Genomic DNA, 20232 nt, shown 5'->3' with positions numbered 1-20232 from the left:
AGTGTTGATCTGCTCGAGGGTAGGAAGGCTCTGCAGAGGGACCTGGACAGGCTGGATCGATGGGCCCAGACCAACTGTATGAGGTTCAACAAGGACAAGTGCCGGGTCCTGCACTTCGGCCACAACAACCCCATGCAGCGCTACAGGCTTGGGGAAGAGTGGCTGGAAAGCTGCCCAGCAGAGAAGGACCTGGGGGTGTTGGTCGACAGCCGGCTGAACATGAGCCGGCAGTGTGCCCAGGCGGCCAAGAAGGCCAATGGCATCCTGGCCTGTATCAGAAATAGTGTGGCCAGTAGGAGTAGGGAAGTGATCGTGCCCCTGTACTCGGCACTGGTGAGGCCGCACCTCGAATACTGTGTTCAGTTTTGGGCCCCTCACTACAAGAAGGACGTTGAGGTGCTGGAGCGTGTCCAGAGAAGGGCAACGAGGCTGGTGAGGGGTCTGGAGAACAAGTCTGATGAGGAGCGGCTGAGGGAACTGGGGTTGTTTAGCCTGGAGAAAAGGAGGCTGAGGGGAGACCTCATCGCTCTCTACAACTACCTGAAAGGAGGTTGTAGCGAGGTGGGTGTTGGTCTTTTCTCCGAAGTAACAAGCGATAGGACGAGAGGAAATGGCCTCAAGTTGCGGCAGGGGAGGTTTAGATTGGATGTAAGGAAAAATTTCTTTACTGAAAGAGTGGTGAAACATTGGAACAGGCTGCCCAGGGAAGTGGTGGAGTCCCCATCCCTGGAGGTATTTAAAAGACGTGTAGATGAGGTGCTTAGGGACATGGTTTAGTGGGCATGGTGGTGTTGGGTTGACGGTTGGACTCGATGATCTTAGAGGTCTTTTCCAACCTCAATGATTCTATGATTCTATGAAATGCAAAGCCAGCCTCTCTCCTGTGAGGTCCTCAGAAGGGTGGAACACCATAAGCCCCTCAGATCTGCTGAAATACCTCTACGCGGTGTTCCCAAGAAGTTAGCAATCTGCCTTAAGGCAGTACAACATGAGAAAGACAAGAGCCAAATATTTTGCATGTCAGCATAAAATGAGAGAATTTTCTGTAGGTGGCTGTGAAGTAAGTGTAACAGAGCAAACACAGTGTAACACGGCAAAACAGACCACTAGCAGGTTCCCGTTAACAGCACTATTGCAAGTTCAGTATCTACGAATCCTGCTGCTTGTAAGCAGAGTTTTACAGAGGGAGTTTCGGAAATATGCACAAACCGGTACTCACCTTTTCCTCTGTGACTACGGAAGCTGTTCAAGTTAACTACTTCTTCATTTCCACCTTTCTCTGCCATTTTAAACTGCTGTACCCGAAAGTGTCAACACCCAGGCATGGCAGTCAGGCTCGCAGGAGGAACTAGAAGACAAAATAAAAACAGGAGAGAGTAAGGCAAACTCAGCAGCACCCTAATCAGGCTTTCCCAAGACTAAGCCGCTAGATCATTTTAGGGGTTCTCCTGGCTCTCCCAGCACAGCCTCTCCATGAGGATATTTTTCTGTACCGCTTTCTCAGTGCCTAAAAGCAGACGTGTTTCTGTTGTCTTCTGTTCCGACAGTTAAGACAGCCAACTTAAGAGTGCAATCAGGCCCAAGAAGCCTCTCTGGAGAAGACACGGAGATGCTTAGAGCTATGCAATCACAGAAAGGCGGGGGGAGATGCAATTCTGTCCAGCCAGGACTCAAACCCTCCCCATATGTGGATCTTCTTCTGTTTCCAAGAAGTCACAAACCTGATGCATCAACTCACATAGCGGTGTTTCTGCCACCATCTACTGGTGAGAGGAGCAAAAGCCACTTGCCTGAGCTGCCACAGGGCAACACCATGTAAGCCTGTATCTCAGACGTACCAGTTGAGGTCATTACAACCATCCCCTATCGCACTTAATGCCATGAAGTCACAACACGCCCAAGTGCTGCAGAAATGCTAGCACCGAGGTGAACAGCCAGTGTTATGGGTCAGACCTGACAGCCTAGCTGTTGAGGAGCTGAATGGTGAAGTGAGCCACACTGCTGAAACGGAGACACCAGCATCAAAAACCTTCAATTCCCTTGTGTGCCACCAAGCTGAGGCACAACCTCAGAGGGACCAGAGATGCTCTGAGCTCATTTCCACAACGTCCATGCTGTTGACACGTCAGAAGGAAGCTGCACCCCTGGCAGGGCAGTACACAAGTGCGTGTTTTGTGTCTGCACCGTGAACCGGCACGGGAACAAGTCACATTTACAGAGCACACTTTCTTGCCATCATCTGCTGTTTTAAAGAAGAGACCTCCCTGATTTATGACACATCCCCTCCTCAGTGAGGGTTTGGTACAAATTCCAGGATACGCCACCTGCTCTCAAACTGAAAAGAGAGCACGACAGGGATCAGGGTCCTTCACAGGACTGAGCTTTTGGCACTAAAATTTGCTACCCCCACCTGTTCTCAGAGAGGCTCAATGAGCCGGCTGGAGGCTCCCGAACAGGATTAGGAGATCAGAGGAATCACTGCAACCTGAACAGTAGGTTTCCATTTTATGGTCTGTCAGCTTACAGCTCTCAATTCCCGGTATCGCAAAGCAGCTGAATACGTACAGGAACTCCGACCGCAATTTGATCACTGGAACGAGAAAGGAGGTCTTTTTATTGAGAAGTATTCATCTCATCATTAGAGCACGGAAGAATCTGTATTATTAAATATTTACTGATGCATAAGTTGGAAGAAAATGGTGGGTCTGCTATAAAATCCTGTTTGCTAGTACACAAGAGCAGTATAAATTCCTCCTCAATAATTCTACTTAACCTCCTCTGCAAGGAACAGGATTTGCAGCTAGGACAGCAAAATGAAGAAATCAGTTCAGATGCATACTAGGTACTCATATCTACACCCTCCCCAAGGAACTAGTCATTACCATCTTCAAAAGATTTTAATACAGGATAAAATAATAAAAATAAAGAAGTATAATTTATCACTTAAAAAAGCCAAAACCCAAGCCACATTTCACAGAAAGCGCACGCTGCACAGCAGCACTGAGAGTCGGCCGGCTTTGGGCAGGAAAGCACCCTCCTCCGGCAGGACAGCCTGCACGGACACGGTCCAAAGCCTTGCACCGTAGGCAGCAGGATAAATGAGCAAGGCAGCAGCGTCTTCCCGTTTGCAGGGCAGGACGCTCGCTTAACACACACAAAGGGTGCCAGCAGCACAGCTCAGTGCCCGAAGCAGCCTTCTCCAGAGCGAACCTCCACCGTAAAGGTTTTCAAGGCTTGGCTACAAACAGCTACATTCACCTGGTCCCAGCACTGGTGATGGTCTGAATTTGAGTGGGACGTTGGGCTAGGGAACTGCAGAGGCCTCTTCTAACCAGCATGACTACAAATATGCAACTACCCCTATATTTGAGCCCCGAAACCTCAGTAGCACACCCTATTTCCAGTAAGCAGCTCCAAGAGTATCATAGGCATATTGATGCTTTGAAAATGCTTCAAAAGCAAGTTTTTGGGAGTGTTCCCACCAGGTCCTTCAGCTTCTGCCTTATAAGCAAGGAGAAATAAATCCTATTTTATTTGCCAGAACGGCATGGAAGCGCTGTTCTCATCATTGCAGACAGGTGCTGGAGCAGCAGCTCAGTAGCTGGGTCACCATAAGCATACTTGGTGAAAACCCTGTCCTTTTTAAAAGGTCACATCCACATTATTACAGTTGTATTTCCCCTGGTACTCGTGAATAGCTACCACCTAGTCCTGCATAGCATTTTTCCATCCTTAGCCCTCTCAGTATTTTAGAAAACAAGATCGATACGCTTCTTGCCATTTAAAAGATGGAGAAATGGAAGCACGGAAAGGACCGGTGTGGCCAAGGCCACCAAGCAGGCTAGCAGCAAAGCCAGGAGTGGCACCCAGGCCTCTTCAGCTCCTGTACCTACGCCAATCACTTCTGCTTCCCAGCAGGCTGGTCCTACAAAGCACTCCTTGCAACAACCAACAGCCCCTGCATAGCTAGCAACCCGCCTCGTCTCAGCTGCCTTCATGCAGGCTCACGCTCAACAAAGGAACCTCTTGGCAGGCAAAAACGGCGAAGGATCACTCCAAGACTGGCTGGGGAGGAACAAGGACGTTCGTGAAAGCCACAAATCAGCCCTCGCAGCATCAAGTGGTGCGGACAGAGGCTAGACAGGTGTCTGCTCGGATCTGCTCTGAGCAAAGCTAAGTGGCTTGGATATTTCTCCCCTACAGGGGCATGCAATGCGTTAGCAGAGTTGGGTATGCATGTACGCGTGGGTGGGTCGACACCGCAAATGCTCAGCAGAGTCACCAAAAAATCTTCTCCCAAATAGCTGAAATGGTGCTTTGTCCAATGCTGGCTAAACCACAGCTGTTCACATCCAAGAACAAGGGATAAGCCACCAGACTAACGTTAAGACCGTATTGTCTATAGGCAGCTCTGGTTCCCGTAGAGAGGAACTTGCACACTTCAACCTTGAGCATCAAGAAAGAGGTACAGGAAGTAACCTGAAATGAAATTTGGGATAACAGACCGTCTACCCCCCTGTACAAGAGAAAGATGCGCCCGCATCACCAAAAGACTCATGCTGGTTTAAAAGCAGGAATATAATAAATAGCATTAACTGTAATACACAGTCAAGGCAACAAAAAAAAAAAAAGCCAAACCTGTAAAGAACTGGCAATGTACCACTCTTCTATTTCAAAACAGACTGCATAAAAACCCAAGCATCTTAATAAAGCACTGCTTTGAGGGTAAAAGCCAAGCTTCCACCGAGAGCTAGCAATTCATTTTGTCAATACTCAATACACAATTCAAGTTTAAACAAATATCTATAAGCATGGGCCAGTTCCATCTAGTGGCACGAATAGGAAGTTTATTCATGTTTATAGCACTAGGCCGCCAAGAACGTGAAGTAACAAGATCAAAGCCACCCTAGGGTCTTGCCCTACATAAACAACATAATAAAAAGCAAGCAAGACAGATGGAAAGAAGCTGTCCCACACTACCTCAGTGATTTCAGTGCCTATTTATAGGTAAAGAATAAGGCTACCTATAACCAAGCTCTAACATGACCACCAGCTTTTTTGCAATACTTAAGGACGGGATCCTAGAACCATTTTAAAAGAAAAAGACCTGGCAGCAGGCAGATACACACTTTGCAAGCTTTTTTTTTTTCTCTCCTCCCTTTTTCTTAAAAAATCCCACCTGCACTACAGCACACCAAACTGGATTTGGGACTTGAATCCCCGTACAGTATCCGGGTAACACAAAACTCTCGTCACAACCTCGAAGCCACCCACTGACAGCGCAGCGAAGACCGCCACGCTGAAGATGCGGTTCCACCAAACCTCCCCTCCGTTTTCCACATTACTCCACGTATTCGTGACTCTGCACATCCAAAGTTGTTTCACTGCACAGGCAATGAAACCCTCCCTGTTAAGGTTTTTCCTACAGCAACTTGAGAGGAGAAGAACCCATTAACAGAACAGCTACTGGGGAAAAAAAAAATAAATAAATCAGAGACCATCAGGGACTTAGGTGTAACAGTTCTCTGAACTGACTAGATCTCAGACTGGCAGTTGAAGTCGCACGTACGTTCTGAACAAGCTTCTCATACGTGAAAAAATATAATCTACAAAACCACTGGTCCCAACCACTACTACGAGTTAACGGATCAGCTGCTAAGAGATGAAGCAGGTCTCAGGTGCACGCAGAATGCTTACACAAGGATTTCCAAAACCCATTCAAAATCCCTGCAAACGCCACGTTACATATTTTTAGCCTAACCTAAAAATAGCAAGCATCGGTACTGTGCATATATTTAAACTCCTGGTATATGCAGGCGTTTCTGGACTGCAGTAATTGGAGCAGAACTCAAATCCGCTCCCTCCACCTCGCATTTGTGCTGCAACGAGCATCTTCAGACTGTGCTGGAATTTAAAGCGGCAGTCGAGGGGAGAGCCCCTGCTAGACACAGTGTAATGTATTTCCCCCCCCCCCACTTACAGCATTTGAAATCTTGAACTCCCACATACCCAAGATGGGACTAGCCTCAAAGTGCTCTTTTCTGGCTCTAGCTCAAGGCAACAGGACTAGACAGAAAGCACTGCCGGGGAGGTAGGAATTGAAATCCCAACCGAAGGGGGGGTGTGGGGGGAAGAGCAACTTGAAAGAGATATCAGCAACACCAAATCATTGTGTGTTTTAGCCTCTCCCCCGTACAGCAACACCTCTGTTGCTCACCTACGTTGACAGAAGAGCATCAACTCCTACTTTCTGCCTGCGGGCAGCAAACGTGTCTGCTGGTAGCCTGCGAGCAAGGTGAATTTCTGGCTCGTTTCAAGCTGCTAAAAACAAAGAGATGCTACTTAAATAATGCATGGCTTGTGACAACCAGCAAAATGAAAAGCTAAAAATTCAGCCCTTAAAAAAAAAAAAAAAAAAGCACAACAGAAGGGAAGTAAACCAGCCCGACTTACTCTCAAGCATTTCATTGAAACATTTCAAAGGGCTCATGATATGCTGGGGGCTGCTCCTTGTAACAGTCACTTAGCAAAAGCAGGGAGAGTTTAACAGCGGTTGATCATGTTAAGCAGCATCATCCCAACTGAAAATTAGAAATCCCCCGACCATAAGCCTGACAAGAACCGCTGTGCACAAACAAGTGCTATTTGCTATGCACAAGGCAGCTACCGCCACTGCATCGCACCTTGCAAAGGAATAAAGCCAGAGGTTAAAACGTGGACCTGCAGCAGGGCTTCTGCTGAGCAGGTTTGCACGCAGGCCTGCCCACAGCTCAGGCAAAAGCGGGAAACCACACCAAAGCAAAAGCATTGGCCCCAGCCCAAAAGCCTTACCCCTGGCCTCCCGAAGATAGGAGTGTGTGGACAGTGGCTTGCAGGCAAGACCACCTGGTTTCCAGCAGCGGCTCGGTTCTAAGAAAACAGCACAACCAGCTACAGATATCACACAAAAGCTCCTCTTGGGAGCACATAACGGGGGTAGACTTACGCCAACTGCATCCACGTAGCTCCGCCACCAATTTTTGGACCCATAGCATGTGCTAAAGAAGAACAACATACCAGAAGATCATTTAGTAACAGAATCGGCTTGTGAGTTTTAAAACACTCCCTAGGTGTTTCACAAGACATGAGCAGCTGGCTTGGTTTACCAAATGATTTTAGACAGACACGTATGCCCTCTAAGAAGGAGAGGACAGGATTCCCGAGATCTGAGAAAAATCAAGGAACAGAAGCTGAAGTGAACGATTTTTTCTCCATTAAGAGCCAGGTAACACAGTTCTACTGCAGAAAGCCAGAGGATTCATTTCGTCACACCAAAACATAAGACAATATAACACTAGAAGCGTTTTGTGGCAAGTAAATCAAAACTGAATGTTTACCTCCACATACATACACGACGTGTATGTGTATGTATGCATTGTATGTATTGCATTGTATGTATGCAATGCACAACACGTGCATTGTTCAGAAAGTATCTCAGAAGACCGTCGACTATTTCTGCAGCCACACCAGCATCATAACCAGCTTCAGAAGCAGCGCTCCAGGCTAGAACATTATTAAGATGGACAAGAAGGACAGGGAGTCTTCAAACTTCTCTGGCAGCAATCACAATGTCTAGTCATCTTCTGAAAGCTCCCTATTCCTCACCCTCTCTTACCCAAGAAGAACAGCCGCGCTGTGAAATACGCACCGAAGCAAGCGATGCACTTTCCACCAAGGCTTACCATTGATGCGAGCTCTCTTGGGAACTGCAGAATGCGTAGCAATCACTGCATCGACGTAAAGCAAACTACGAGCTCACTAACGCGGGGCTGTCTGCCTTTACTAAAATCCTGCTTGTGGCTAGAACAAGGTCCATGTGTTGCAGCTTCGTGCCGAGCTCTGCTGTGCATTTTTGCAGTCAATTCTCAGTCAACGGTGTTACCAAGAACACATCAGTAGATACTTTGAAAAGAGAAGCTACGGATTAACAGGGTACGAGCTACATCTACGCGTCACTGCTCCAGTCCAACGAAAATTGGTTAGTCAGGAGCAATTAAGAGAGCAGATTTTTAGGGATTACTTGCGTTCAAATCCCTAGCTATGTTTTCCCCATTTTGCAAGTCAACTTAGGACTTACAGGAAACATCTCGACTGTCTGTACATCACAAGACTTCTCATCAACCTCGCTTGCAGTTCATCATTCCATTAAGGTGACAGTATCACTTAATTTTTTTAAATACCCAATCTCCATTTTTATTGCGTCTGTTAACACAAAGTGCAAGAGGAAAGAAATCTATCCAGTTTTATCTTATTCATCTAACAGCTGGCCACCTACGGTGATACCAGTTTTCCTAGTGAAATCAGTTTCTGCTCTGTGAGCTCTTCTCTAAAATGTAAGACTGTTTTGAAAGAGATGTATTTGTTTTCCAAAAATGGGCAACTACTAATTCAACTCAACTGAAAGTTTCTGATGCCTTCAAGCTATTCGCTGATGACTGGCATCAAGGTCAACTGCTGGACATTTCAGTGCCTTCCCACGACCCCCGTCAGTCCTTCTGCTAAATAACAGGGCTCCGTAGCGTCACATCTCTCTGACCAGCATGAGACTGCCAATTTTGATGTATGCAAAAAAACCCCCACACTTTACACAAGAGGGGGGGAGCTCTGGATCAGTCATTTGCCTCCCCTATCAAATTGAGTCCTGAAAAAAAAGTTAAATCTACAAAGTCTAGTTAGAAAGGAGTTAATGCCATTGCCTCGAGCAGCTCATTTTAAGAGCAAAGCGAAAATCCAAGGCTTTGGGGGAAGGAAGAGGTATCTCTGCAGTTAGTTCCTGTAAAGGGTGCTACCCTGCCTGCCTCAGACTTCTGGCATGTGCAAGATCATACGGTATAATCCCCCAAATCCACAACCTCCCTCCCACATCACAAACGTAGGTGCCAGCTTGGCGTTTCCTGTTCAAGCAACAATTCAGGCACTAGCAGCTCAGCACTTGGCTACGGCAGCACAGACAGACAAAACCAACCTCTTTGGGCTCCCAGCCTATCTCCCAAACCATCATGTTTTGTTCTGATTTTGCGGTATAAGGGTGGGGATGAATAGAAGAGCACGTGAAAACATGTGATTTGCAGCTTCGCCACTTCCAGAGCGAGTTTTACTTCCAGTTTTCTTGCCCCGAACTCACGTGTATCCCAAGAGAAGGGGGCAGAGGCTCCTTTCTCTGAGCAGCACCATTATTAAACCCGCTGGCGTCTGAAAGAGCCGACTCCACAGACTACCAGGTGCTGCACATACCTGCCAGGGCTCTGCATAACATTAATTGCAGCTGCCTTCTCTTCCCCATCAACACAGCGGCCACACAGAAAAGAACAAGAGAAATGCCCTGCGTGCCCCAGGACATACATGAGAGTGCTCCTCTGTTACTTGTACTTCACAGAGCTCTCCAGGAGAAACGACACAGCATTTCCTCTCCAGATCCTTAGTATTTTTTCTCCTTTTTTCTTTCCTTTTTTAAGGGATCCTGAATGTCGCCTTTAAAAGGTATAACAGAACAAAGAAAACCACGCGCAACCTTTTAAGTAGTTATTTAACAAGTTGGATGCACGTCGACAGGAGCCTTCAGGTTACCATCTTAGCACCGTTTTTCAGTGGAGAGGAAACAGAGACATAAAGGAGTTGAAGGTTGCTGGTTAGAGTAACCCTAACAGGCTACGGCACTGACATTCGCATAGACGAGCGACCAGCAGCCTGCTCCGCTTGCAGCCCTGTTTGCAGGGGGCACCGGGAGCGAGAAGAAGAGAGACAGGCTGCACGCAACAGGCAAACCGCTATTACAAGCAGCAGCAAGGGACTAACTAGACCAAAGTCAAGAGGGCTGGAAAACACAAAGAGTCAGTTGTAGTTGCAGTAACAGCCAGAGGACTTTAAAATCACGAAGGATTGACAGGTTGCAATGGCATCCTAGACGTTAAGCTGCTGCCCAGCAGACCAACTCTGGAAACAGCCATCCAAGCTGCACTTGGGAAGTTGCGTTCCAGAAAAAGCATAATGCACCACCAGGAGCAAATGTGGAAAGGAAGGGGGTATTTTCTTATTTTATTTTAAATGTGACCTGAACCTATCACAAGAAGTTTTGCTTTCAAGGATGGCTGCAGTCTGCAAAGCACACCTCACCTCATTTCACAAAGCTGCTGACAAGATAAAAGCTAAGACTTGACCTTGAGATGGCACGGAAGGGAAAAAAACCCGACTTACTGTAGTAGCCCACCTTAGCAAAAAGGAAGGTTTCTGTGTCGATCTGCACAGTGCTTTCAGAGGTATTGACTTAAAAGCTTGCCACCAACCATTCTAGGTGTCAAGCATCCCAGAATTAGGGACTTCCAAAAAGAATGACTTCACAGGTCACATATTCTGGTTATTACAGCCGTACCCCTTTTTTGAGCCATGTTAAGCATCTGCGCTTGCCATAATTTCAAAGGTCAGTGGCCAGTGGTGGCCAGAAGCCGCGGCTTCGTGTTAAAAAGGGTTTCACTGCAATACCTGCTTAAGATGGTCACATTCCCACACCACAGCTTGTCGCCTCCTCTCACACTGAGCTCCACCAGCACATGTTATAGCTTTGAAAAGAAATGCCCTGGGAAACTTTTTTGCAGGATTCACATCAGATACCTTCTCTCCTCACGCATCCACCACGGCGTAAGTGGGAGAACAGAACTAAGATGCTAAAATAAACTGCGAGAAGGGGGAAGATCTTAAACTGCAGCCTAACAGTTGACACTATGCAACCACTGCCGACACCTAAAACCAGCACTCAAACCATATGTGCTCCTAGTCCAGGATCAGGCACTACTTTTGAAAGATGCTTTTACACGTTCAATTGAAGGGCTTAAATACGTACAAGAGCCAGCTTAGAGCCATACTGAGCCAACAGGCCAAGTTTACTCCGCAGTGAAACGAGTCTTAAACTGCCTTGGGTACTGAGAGTAAGATACGGATAGAAACCTTGTAAGGCACGTGCAATACTTGAGCAGCGAGTCCACACCCTGCACCGATTCCTGCTGGAAAGAGTTAAAAAGCTGCCTATTGCACCCAACAACGGCTGCACGAGAAGGACTGCCACCAGCCCATCTGAAGAACGGTAACTACGTCCTTACTGCTCCAGCCCCGCAGATGACCAGTTGTTACAAGATTTTCAAGCCAGCCAGCGACTGCTTTTCTAAAACCGGGTTTTGTTTTGTTCCAGCCACGCTTTAGCCTTGCGGCCAACCAATTCCAGCCCAGCAAGCAGGCTCTCAGCAGCAGAAACTGAGGGCGGCCTTCCAGGCTCACGACAGTTGTCCAGTCTGACTTCATCCATGCCACGTGGCAGTGGCCATTGCAGGGTTTAAGCAGAATGTGTTAAAATAGCAGAAAAGCAAAGGGTTTGTATTTGAGATAAGCACACCACTACATCAGAACCGAAAACAGTGGAATCGGATCGTGGCCAGATTTAGAGGTGCTCCACATCCAGCATTATTCTCTTCTGAGACTATTAAAGTTCACAAATGAATGAGTTATCAGCTGGCCAGCTAAAAAGCAAGGAAAGAAGCACCGCACATTAATTCTCCAGGTCCACAGTCATGCAGATTTAGGAGACCGCACGGTACCTAACAATTGCACTCCAAGGGAAATAAACATTTTGCATATGCAAGACCAAGAAAATCACTACAGGCCACAGCTAAGAGGTTGCAGAGGCTGCAGTCTGACCATTTGCTAAGGACACGACTGTTTTCAGGCTGCAAATTTGTCTGCCTACCCCTTAGTCATCGCAGTCAAATGTCCAACACCGTTTAAGCCTTCACATAGCAGAATATAAATTCTTTTCCTGGGTGTTGCAACAGTACAACATCAAACAGATTATTTAACCATCTGGGACGGAGGGTCAATAAAAGCAGCCACAGACTGCTAAACAAACACAAAAAACATTAAGCTGAGGAGCACTCTTCAGTGTTCAAGTCAGAGGTGCGTTCCAGCCGTTGCGAGCTGGTCTGTGCTAGTCGTGGCTGATCCAAGGGCACCTCCCAGTTTGTACACAATGAAGCCTGCTCCACTACAATAGGATTCCGGTTTAACAATGTATAGAGAGGACATGAACTATTTATGCTAGCCAAGTTACTGCTAATGGGTCTTGCCAGTCTTGTTCATCTGTAGCTGGAAATCCTAGCAGCAGGGGAGGTATGAAACGCCCTACGCTGCTGGTTTCCTGCAAGGGAGCAAAAGCTTCTTTTCCTGCCTCCCCATTATGCTGCTGCTGTCATCTTCCTCAAATTGCATTACAGCGCACTACAGCGAGAGCAGGGAGAGGAGGAAAGTCTTCTAGGCAGCATCCCCGCTCTGCTGCAGGCAGCCGTCAACATCGCTGCCTGTTCCACCCTGCTATCCCACTGTAACACATTTATCCAACACCACTTTGTACTTGCCACGGGTATGCGGGTAAGCGCTGCTTCCCCTACCAGCCTTCAGGTACCTTCAGGCAAAAATGATCTGCAAGAGAGGTTTCCCTCCCCCCTCCATCAAATATAAAAATGCATCACGTCTTCGGGATGGTATTTAGAAGTAGAAGTGTAAATCTGTTCCTCACTCTGATTTTGCAAAGGCTGCAAAAAGCCAACCGCTGTCTTCCTTTCTCCAACCGAGAAACAGCAATAACGGTGCCCACAGCTTGGTAAGAGCACGTCAGTATTGACAAAGCAGTACAGGAGCCTTGTGTGAGAAATGCTTTAGACAAAGTATATTATTGGAGGCCATTTTCCATCCTTACATTCCCCAAACAAAGATTCTAGGTAGTACAAATCCTGATCACCTTATACTACAGAGCAATATCACGTGACGCCTCTACAGATCTTGTCCAAATGTTTGTCTAAATAATGCAAACAGTAGCTTGGCCTCCTTACAGAGGTAAGCAGACCGAGTGTGGGCAATACAGCACTCGTCCTCAGAAGCCAACTGAAAACATTTCGGGTCACCCTGCCACCTACATACGCTCCTAGATTTATTTCAGCTCGTCAGCTTTGCTTCTCGTTACGAGTGACGACGACAGCCTCCAAAAGCCACCCTGCAAACAGACAGGCACCATTGGCATCAGCAAAGGAGTCGGGCTCCCCCAAAGCCAGCAAGGAAGCCACACTTAATTTAAATTTCCCCCAACCTGGGTGAGAAACACTACGAGATGGCATCATGACTCAGGGTAGCAGCTGCCCCGTGTTGAAATCTTTCCCCAAAGCCCAATGTTTTTTCCACTTAATCAGACACTGACAGTTCCCCTCACGAACGCGGGGAAGGAACCACAGCAGCACTGGTAATTAGGAGAAAGGTGTCATTCAGCAGGAATATGATTTCTAGTCCTCAGGAATTAAGCTTTCTCCAAGGATCGTTACAAGTTTAAAACCACTGCAAGCTCTTAAGCACTGACCCAGAGGAAAAACATCACTCCTGAAGTATTCCAAAATAAACCTGAAATTCTATAAAAGCGACATGAAGGCTGCTGAGAGAGAGATTATCCCAGCTCAGTAAAACATTCCTTATTATCTCACAGCTCAGCGCTTTGGCAAGGATAACTTATTCAAGCCACCAGGACACCACTAAGTGGCCTTTTTCTCTTTTTCCTGTTCTCCCCCGCCTACCCCTCCCCAATTTCCCAGATTTCCCCGTCCCAGTAACCCGCTTAAAACAAAACTACTCTACTTCTCGTCAGACTAATGCTGATCAGCACGTTATTTAGCTCAGTTTCAAACACAGGAGCTACCACGTCAGTACGCAGATGACCTTATCTCCTGGGCTGCTACTGGGAGATAGCCAGTGCCCCGAGTCAGCTGCGTGTTTCACACCTTCCGCTGCTCGCCGTAGTGAGAAAAGGCACCCACCCCACCAGGGTTAGATCCTGCTCAGAGTAATTGAAGTTACACGTAGCAACTTGAAAAGCCCACCCATCGACGGAGGTAGGCAATACACAACGCTATTATTTTAGTGCACGCACAGACTTCTGAGGCTGTTAGCGCCTCTCCTGTAAGTAGTTAAGAAGATGCCTGAAGTTAATAATTTAAATGGAGACTTAAAATATCTCCAGACCAAATCCACGTGCAAAAAAACCCCCAAGCTTCTGACGAGAGGAATTAGTGGCACAGTTCCGACTGTCCCAAAAAGAATGCAGCCGGCGGCAAGCCCCGACGCCCATCGCCGCGCCAAGCTGCCGGCGCTATGACACAGTAAACCACTCACAATGACTTGAAAAAGAAATAAATAAAAACAAGACGCCCATTCAACATTAATGAATGGGAGCTTCTTCCAGCAGGCACTAAAAAACACCCAAAGGGCTCCACGTCTCTCGCACTTGGGTTTGTGCTACTCCGGCTTGCTAACCAGCTCCTGGCCCCCGAGATACGCTTCCTGCCTCTCTCCAACTGCGCCCAAGTCAGAGTTGCGTGCTCGCTCCACCTATTTTTGCCACAGGACTTCTTAGCAATTTGTGTCCAATTTCAAAGCATAAGCCACGCTGCCAGCGACTGCAGCTCGCCGGCGGCAGTAACGCCCACTGCATTCTCAGGCAGATAAAGCATTGGTCTGCCCAGGAATCTGGACTTCCGAGAGAGCTTCTGAAACACAAGCCCAGGAACAGGCTGCCAGCACCCTGCTGGAAACCAGAATGTACCTTATCATCAGTAAAGCCTGCCCCAACCGCTCTTCCAGGAACTGTTATTCACGCCCTGACTTACGGGCAGTTGCCCAAGAAGGATGCCTGCAGCCAGACCGACAGGAGAACATCCTAGGAAGGAAAGAGAGACGGAAGAAGGCCCGTTACCAAAACGCAGCACTACCAAGCGGGCTGAATGTCTCTACAGATCTTCTTCAGGAAGCGGGTCTGAGCCTTTTCCCAAGTCTTGGTATTCCAGGCACAAATTCCTGTCAAGATGATTGTTTATTAACATCAAGTCACACCGTGCAGACACCCAGCACACAAGATCTATTAAGATGTTTACAATATTGAAAGGCCTGATGTAAGGCAGTGGAATTTTTGCATGGCATTCGTCCTAGAAATGAAAAGCTCAGGTTAAAGCTGTAAATCCCACAGTTCTGTAATTAACAGCTGTCCCTGCAATTCTACTAGTCCTAGGGAAAAACGGGTCCCACAATACGGGTTGCGCTGCACGCTCCTACGGCACGGTACCTGTAGAGGCACGTACCAGAACCTGCTCAAGATTTGAGTCTGCAGAGTGATGGGTCTCAAACATTCCCCCTCACCTTCCAAACAGGTCGCTGGAGGAAAAGAGCTCTCATGCCATCCTCTCTGGAAGCAGGAGGAGGCCACTTCGTAACTGAGCATGCAAAGTCCAGTCTGTCCACCTGACTGGGGACGCCTGCCTTCTCCTCCATTGCTACCGCTGGAAACCTGCAACGCCTCCCAAGTACGTCGGTTGAGATAGCAGAAATTGTAAGAAAGAGGAACCAACCATCACAGAGCAGAATGGAGAAACAGGGATCTGCTCGCAGGTCTTAGCACTAACGCTGCCCATGCCTTTCAGCCAGCAAGGCAGTCGCTTTTAGGATTGCTGCCCGAAATAAAGCAAGAAGAGTCTGCTGTTCTGCACAGCAGTCAGTAAGCTGGAAAAGCACCACAAGAAGAGATGCAGTGAAAAGCACACAGACAACCAAGCTACAGTCCCTCAGCATTACGCCTCGATAATGGAAATAAAAGCGCACAGCAGCAATATTAGCTTTTCTTTTTTAAAAAGCGTCAGAGGTCTCAAGCCAGTGACCAAACCGTAACGCTTCACGTAAGAAACTGAACCTTGCTTGACGAGCAGTAAGGAAGCTGAATAGAAACATCGACAACTAAACTTATTCATACGAAAGCTACGTTTCTGGTACGAGCATTTTTCAGTAAGACTCTAAGATAAGGTATTAGAAGGCATTCGAAGACAACCCTTCAGGTCACAAAGCGAAGGTGCGATGAAAGAAAAACCTCCCGGGCCAGACTCGCAGGCGCAAGCAGCCGTCACCCGCCCAACGGCCGGGCAGGGGTTCCAGCGAGCGCAGCCGCAAAGCCAGCGGGTCCACGGGACGACGGCCACTTTTTAAGCCGACCTACATTTTGCCCATCCCAAACCGACGTGCGGGAGCGCTGCCCGGGTGAGCTCACGCTCCTCTCTTCACACGCACGCTGCAGTCAGCTACAGCTCTGCGGTCGCAGAATACTTTGTGTGAAAATCCGAGCTTCCTCCAGCCGTTTGGGGGAACGAGTGCGGCTCCAGAGGCAGAAACAGCCCTCAGACACCTCCGTTATACAAACGCCGTGCACGGTAGCGCTTCCAGCATTTGCTCTCTCCCACCAAGCTAAGCGAGCGCTCAAATCAATAGAGAGAGGGGGGAAGAGGAGGAGGAGGAGGAGTATCTCTTACACAGATCCCTCAACTCCGAGGACAGCTGTGTTTTGGGTTTCTTTTCTGCAGCAGCTCCCACAGCAGATGCCTGAAATGTCAAGATGTCCCAACGGCACCGAGTGTTTCCACAACCAGACGGGGGTCAGAAGAGAAGAACGAGCTTATATCCGCCTCTCCCCACCGGCTCTGGAGCCGAGCCTGTTTGTCTTCCCGAGTATAAACACACAGCCCGGGGTACCTGAAACGAGCCGGCGAAGAGAACCCACGGAGAGCAGCGCCAGAAAATTGTGCCTGGGTGCCCCCCACCCTCTTCACCTCCCTGCTGGGGGGGGGGACACGACACGGGACTTCGGCAGGACCCCGAGGCCGGGAGGGAGGCGAGGGCCTCACCGGGGCCAGCCGCCGACCCCGGGGGGAGAAGGGAGCGGGGCCGGCCCCGGGGAGGGGGAGAAGGGACCCGGGGGGGGGGGGGGGGGAGACGGGGGAGACACACCCGGCCCGGGGGAGGGGGGGGGGAAGCCGGCCCAGAGCGGAGAACCCCGGCCCTGAGGGGGGGGAAGGACCCGGCCCAGAGCGGGGGACACGCGAGGCAGGACCCCAGCCGGGGGCAGCGACCGAACCCCCCCGCCGAAGGGGCAGGCGAAGTCCAGGGGACGAGGCGGGGAGCCCCGGCGTGAACCCCGGCGTCCGGAGCGAGCCCCTCCCCCGCCGCCCGGCTACCGCCGTTCACCGCCCGCCCCGCCCGGGACACAGAGACCGCACCGAGCCCGCGGGAGGGGGGTGCGGGAACCCGCGGCCGGCACTCACCGGGCCCGTCCGCCCCCGCGCCGCCCCTCCGGCCCCGCTTCATTTAGCCGCCGCTGCCCGGCTCCTTCCGGCCTGCCCGCGCCACGTGACCGCACCGCCCCGCACCATAGAGAGGAGCGGCGGGGAGCGGGGAGCCGCGAGGGAGAGACGGGCGGCCCGAGCGGTCCCGTCTCGGCAAACCTACCATAGAGGCGGGGTAGGGCGGTCCTCCAGGAGGCCCCGCCCCGCCCCCTTCCGGGCGTTCGGTGTTTTCGGGGGAGAGGGCGGGGCCTGAGGGGAAGGGGCGGGGCGAGGAGCTGCACGTGTTTCCTAGGGGTGGGGGGTGCTCTGCCGCGGGGGGGGGGGGGGGGGGCAGGTCCCCTATAGGGGGGCTCTGCTGGGGGGGGGGGGGGGGGGGGCAGGTCCCGTATGGGGGCTCTGCTGGGGGGGGGGGGGGGCAGGTCCCCTATAGGGGGGCTCTGCGGGGGGGGGGGGGGCAGGTCCCGTATGGGGGCTCTGCTGGGGGGGGTGCAGGCGTGCCGCCCCGCGGTGGTATGCTGGGGGGGAAACCCGGGCACAGGGCCCGGCCCGGCCGCCCTCGCGGGCCGGGCAGCCAGGCCCCGGGGTGATCCCCCCCCCCGCAAGGGCTCTGCTGCCTTTGGAGGCGTTAAATGGCGGTTTTGGGGGGGCAGAGCGGCTCTAGAGCAGAGCCGTGGGGCTGCCTGCAGACCAGGGCAGGTTTACTTCCCCCGTCACGGGCGTTGCTGATTCAGCCCAAAAGCACGGCTGGAGCCGGGAGCTTTCCGTCTGCCCTATGTTGCTCGTAAGGACCCAGGTTGGTCCGTGGACCCATCTTCTCACCTCCCTGCGACCCTCGAGCTGCCTCCTTCCCGGCACTGGACCGGTGGGGGCCAGTTCCCATCCCAAAAACTCCCTAAAATCCAGCAAATCCCCTCCCCACCCAGCCGCAGGACGGAGCAGCTTTGGGGACAAGACACCACTGAATTTTTGATGACATTAATTTCTTTGATACCTGGTTACGGGGAGCTGGGCCCCCGGGGAGGGCAAGGGCTGGGCCGCATCCCTCGCCCACGAAGCCTCCCAGCCCGAGGTCAAACCAGCACCACAGACCTGGAGAGACCCGGGAGATGGAGAAAAATAAAAAAGAATAGCAGTTAAAAACAAATCTCATAGAAAATGATCCGTCTGCAGCAATGCACGGGGCAGCGGGAAGGCCTGGTGGGCGGCTGGGGCGTCCCGGCATCCCTGCCACGAGGGCAGAGGGACAAATCCCACCTCCACTGAGGCTGGTTTCCCCCCCCTCGCTGTGTGCGGGGAAGGCAAATGGCTTTTCCAGGCAGCGCCTGGGAGAGCGGCTCTCACCGCCGCAGCAGGGAGCTGCTGCCGCCCCATCCTGACGCCGGCACACCGCCGGGAGGGCTCAGCTGGCAGCTCCCGCTTCTGCAGCTTGCGATTTCCTCCAGAAGAGCTCCCCGGGGCGGCTCTCGGCGAGGGAGGATGGAGGTGAGCACATGCGTATCGGTGCCCTGCCAGCCCAAAAACGCCACCACCCAGCCCACCGCTTCTTCCAAAAGCACCAGTGACCTCTTGGTCACCTCCTTCCTCTGCTGCATCCCGGCCACCACATGCATGGTTGGGGTGGTGGGAAACATCGACACGCTGGTGGTCTCCACGGGGTGCACTGGCTCCACGTACGTGTACATCGTCAACTTGGCCCTGGCCGATCTTCTGTTCTTACCCCCCATCCCCTTCGACACCCTGCGCAGGTTGAGGGACCACCGGTGGGCGGTCACCTGCCTGGTGTGGCTGGTGGCCTTCCTCCTCGCCCTCCCCGCCATGATCCTCATCAACCTGTACACCGGTCACCGCAGCAGGGTGACCAAGCACATGTGCCACCCCGCCTGGCAGACGGGAACCTACAAGGTGTATCTCACCGTCCTCTCCAACACCTGCATCCTCGCCCCGGGCATCATCGTCTGCTGCTTGTACACCAAGCTGGCTAGGACCTACTGGAGGTCCCGGCAGGCTTTTGTTCTCAGCATGGAGGAAACCAGCCCATGTCCTAAACGGAAGGTCCTGTGTACGACCTCCAGCACCGCGCTCGCTTACTGGACTTGCTTCCTGCCCTTCTGGCTGTGGCAGCTCTTCGGCATCTCTTGGTACGAGCAGGGGGACCGGGGTGGCACCACCGTCGTCTCCATCAACTTCCTCGTGACCCGCCTGGCCTGCAGCGACAGCTGCCTCAACACCTTCCTCTACACGCTGCTCTCCGAACATTACAGCAAGTACCTGCGGAGCCGGCACCGGGCTGCCGTGAGCCTGCCCGCCCCCCGGCCCCTGCTGTCCCCCCCCTCCGGCCATCGCCCGGCTCCCGGGGGGCTCTGGAGAGGACGGGTGCTCCCTGTGAGAGGCAGGCACCCGTATTGCACGCCAGTGTGCCACTGGGTTAAGCCCTTCCGCCGGGGGACAGCGTGCTGTTGCCGCCTGTGTGAGGCCAGTAAGGGAGCTCGAGTACAGTAATAAAGAAAAGGATAAAAGTCACCTCCCCTGCGGCGGGGCGGCTCCGATCACTGAACTCGCCCTGAGCCTTTTGCTAAACGCCTCTCTCGCCGTTAAGTTTTTATCTAGGAGCTCTACTGAAAACTAGTTTATTGCCAGATTAGTCCGAAAAACAATTTCCCGGAGGGAATCGGGGCTCCGGGCTCCCACTGCAAGTCCTCTGGAAACCGCTTTTCCGGATCATTTCAGCCAAAGCCTTCGCGATGAGCCGTTTGCCGAGGGCTCCCCGCAGACCATCCTCCCACACTGCCCAGGTGCCACCACCGTCCCCCCCACCCTGCAAAAGGGGGATGAAATTTCAGTGCCTGGGAAGCGGGGCGGGGGGGAGCGCCCCTTGGATTTCCACCAAAAAGCAAAGGCATAAGGAGCCCTAGCACGGGGGGTCCCCGCTCCGGGCAATGCTGGGGGACCCCACCCCGTGTCATCGTGTCCCCCCCATGGCCATCGATGCTCGTGGAGCTGAAGCGAGTGA

General features: G+C 51.4%; 2 protein-coding genes across 4 annotated transcripts in view; one reads left to right on the top strand and one right to left on the bottom strand.

Moving 5' to 3' along the window:
* The window catches only part of RNF216 (ring finger protein 216), an 81135-nt gene extending 63878 nt beyond the window's left edge, over positions 1–17257 (bottom strand). For 2 of the 3 annotated variants that reach the window (XM_076350736.1, XM_076350738.1), the window contains exons 1-2: positions 17202–17257; positions 1220–1348 (exon numbers count right to left, since the gene is read on the bottom strand). In XM_076350736.1, the coding sequence (XP_076206851.1) occupies positions 1220–1286 (67 nt within the window). In that variant the 5' untranslated portion in view covers positions 1287–1348; positions 17202–17257. Of the gene's footprint in view, positions 1–1219; positions 1349–16412; positions 16431–17201 lie in introns of those variants that run through there. The other variant, XM_076350737.1, reaches the window with a different exon arrangement.
* Positions 12445–19651, top strand: LOC143166690 (urotensin-2 receptor-like). Its single transcript, XM_076351282.1, is given in 5 exon segments — positions 12445–12450; positions 16464–16594; positions 18648–18704; positions 18968–19512; positions 19515–19651. Coding segments are annotated over 5 exon segments (876 nt in total).
* Positions 19652–20232: the final 581 nt, after the last annotated feature.

Source organism: Aptenodytes patagonicus, chromosome 13 (assembly GCF_965638725.1).
Source record: "Aptenodytes patagonicus chromosome 13, bAptPat1.pri.cur, whole genome shotgun sequence".
NCBI classification, from domain to species: Eukaryota; Metazoa; Chordata; class Aves; order Sphenisciformes; family Spheniscidae; genus Aptenodytes; species Aptenodytes patagonicus.
The sequence above is the reverse complement of the archived record's forward strand: the minus strand, read 5'-3'. Positions and strand labels throughout refer to the sequence as shown.